The sequence below is a fragment of the Triticum aestivum genome, chromosome 1A, assembly GCF_018294505.1.
Source record: "Triticum aestivum cultivar Chinese Spring chromosome 1A, IWGSC CS RefSeq v2.1, whole genome shotgun sequence".
In the NCBI taxonomy this organism is placed as follows: Eukaryota; Viridiplantae; Streptophyta; class Magnoliopsida; order Poales; family Poaceae; genus Triticum; species Triticum aestivum.
The window spans coordinates 73,927,044-73,928,274 of NC_057794.1; the positions used below are offsets into that span (position 1 = coordinate 73,927,044).

The 1,231-nt window shown below is 49.8% G+C and overlaps 1 protein-coding gene across 1 annotated transcript; it reads right to left on the reverse strand.

The window, feature by feature from the left end:
* Positions 1–305: 305 nt before the first annotated feature.
* Positions 306–980, reverse strand: LOC123097402 (uncharacterized). Its single transcript, XM_044519145.1, has one exon. The coding sequence runs from the start codon at positions 883–885 to the stop codon at positions 469–471; it is 417 nt and encodes a 138-aa protein (XP_044375080.1). The 5' UTR covers positions 886–980; the 3' UTR covers positions 306–468.
* Positions 981–1,231: the final 251 nt, after the last annotated feature.

The window sequence follows — 1,231 nt, forward strand, 5'->3', positions numbered from 1 at the left end:
CCCTCTTCTTTGAGACCAGGATTCCTTATGTAATTTCATTCAAGTCTTAAATGAAAGGATCTAGTTGAAATCTTAAAGTGTGGTAGCAAGAACTATATATAGTTTTTTCTATGACTATGTAGGCACGTGTCGCACAGTTGAATTGGATTTTGCAACACGGTCCTGTTGTAAAGCTCATGCGTATAATAAGAGTTGTTGTGTGCCGCACGATTAAAAGTTAATCAGATGGCTGCAGAGGCGGTCGACGCAATCAGGCAGATGATACCAAGCATTTTCCTAAAAATAATATACAAACGCAAATCCAATAATTTAGAGGAAAAACTTATTTTTCTTTCCAAGTTTATTAATATCCTTCCACGTGCTATTGCCATTACAGTTACCCACTGGTGCGCGTACATATGTTTCTCTCACGAAACGTTAAACACGCTTAAGGCACGACAGGCCTAATTATTAGTAGAGTAGTTAGTTCTATGTGATGGTCACCGAGATGAGGCCGTCGGATTCTTCGTCCACGACGTCCCCGAACCGGACAACCCTGACGGCCAGGCTCTCCGCTGGCCCCGACGCCGCCGGCGAGATGGCGTGGTGCACCGACGGCCTGGAGACGAGATTGTAAGCCTGGATCCTGTCCACTTTGGTCACCCGCACAGCTTCGTCCACGACGTCCACTACCCGGACAACACTGACGGCCAGGTTCTCCGCTGGCCCCGAAGTCGCCGGCGCGATGGCGTGGTGCACCGACGGCCTGGAGACGAGGTTGTAAGCCTGGATCCTGTCCACTTTCGTCACCCGCACAGCTCCATCGACGGGAAGCTCAGTGCCCGTGCTGGTGCTCGCAGCCACCGTCTTGCCCCTGCCGCCGCCACCTCCGCTGCGCCGGAACATTCTCGAACTTTCCCTCTCCTGGGTGGATACAAAGTTATCTAACTAGCTGGAGCTAGATCTGTTTGTAGCGAGAGGAGTGCGTGGTTTCACTGAGCTCGGTTTTGGTGGTCATTTATAGGCTCCATCGTAGCTTAGCTATGAGAGGTGTGTTTTCGCGGGACTCCCTCTGGAGATGCTTAATTCCACACTGACGTGAGTGCAGTCATATTCGTGAGCTGCTTTAGTTTGGAATAGAAGCAAATGAAACATGGATATAATGCAGGTGATAGTTATCTCAAATGTTCGGTCGTTTGGAAATAATAATATCGTTCCCCGGGGCGAATTCGCACCCGATGCTCGAGAGTGG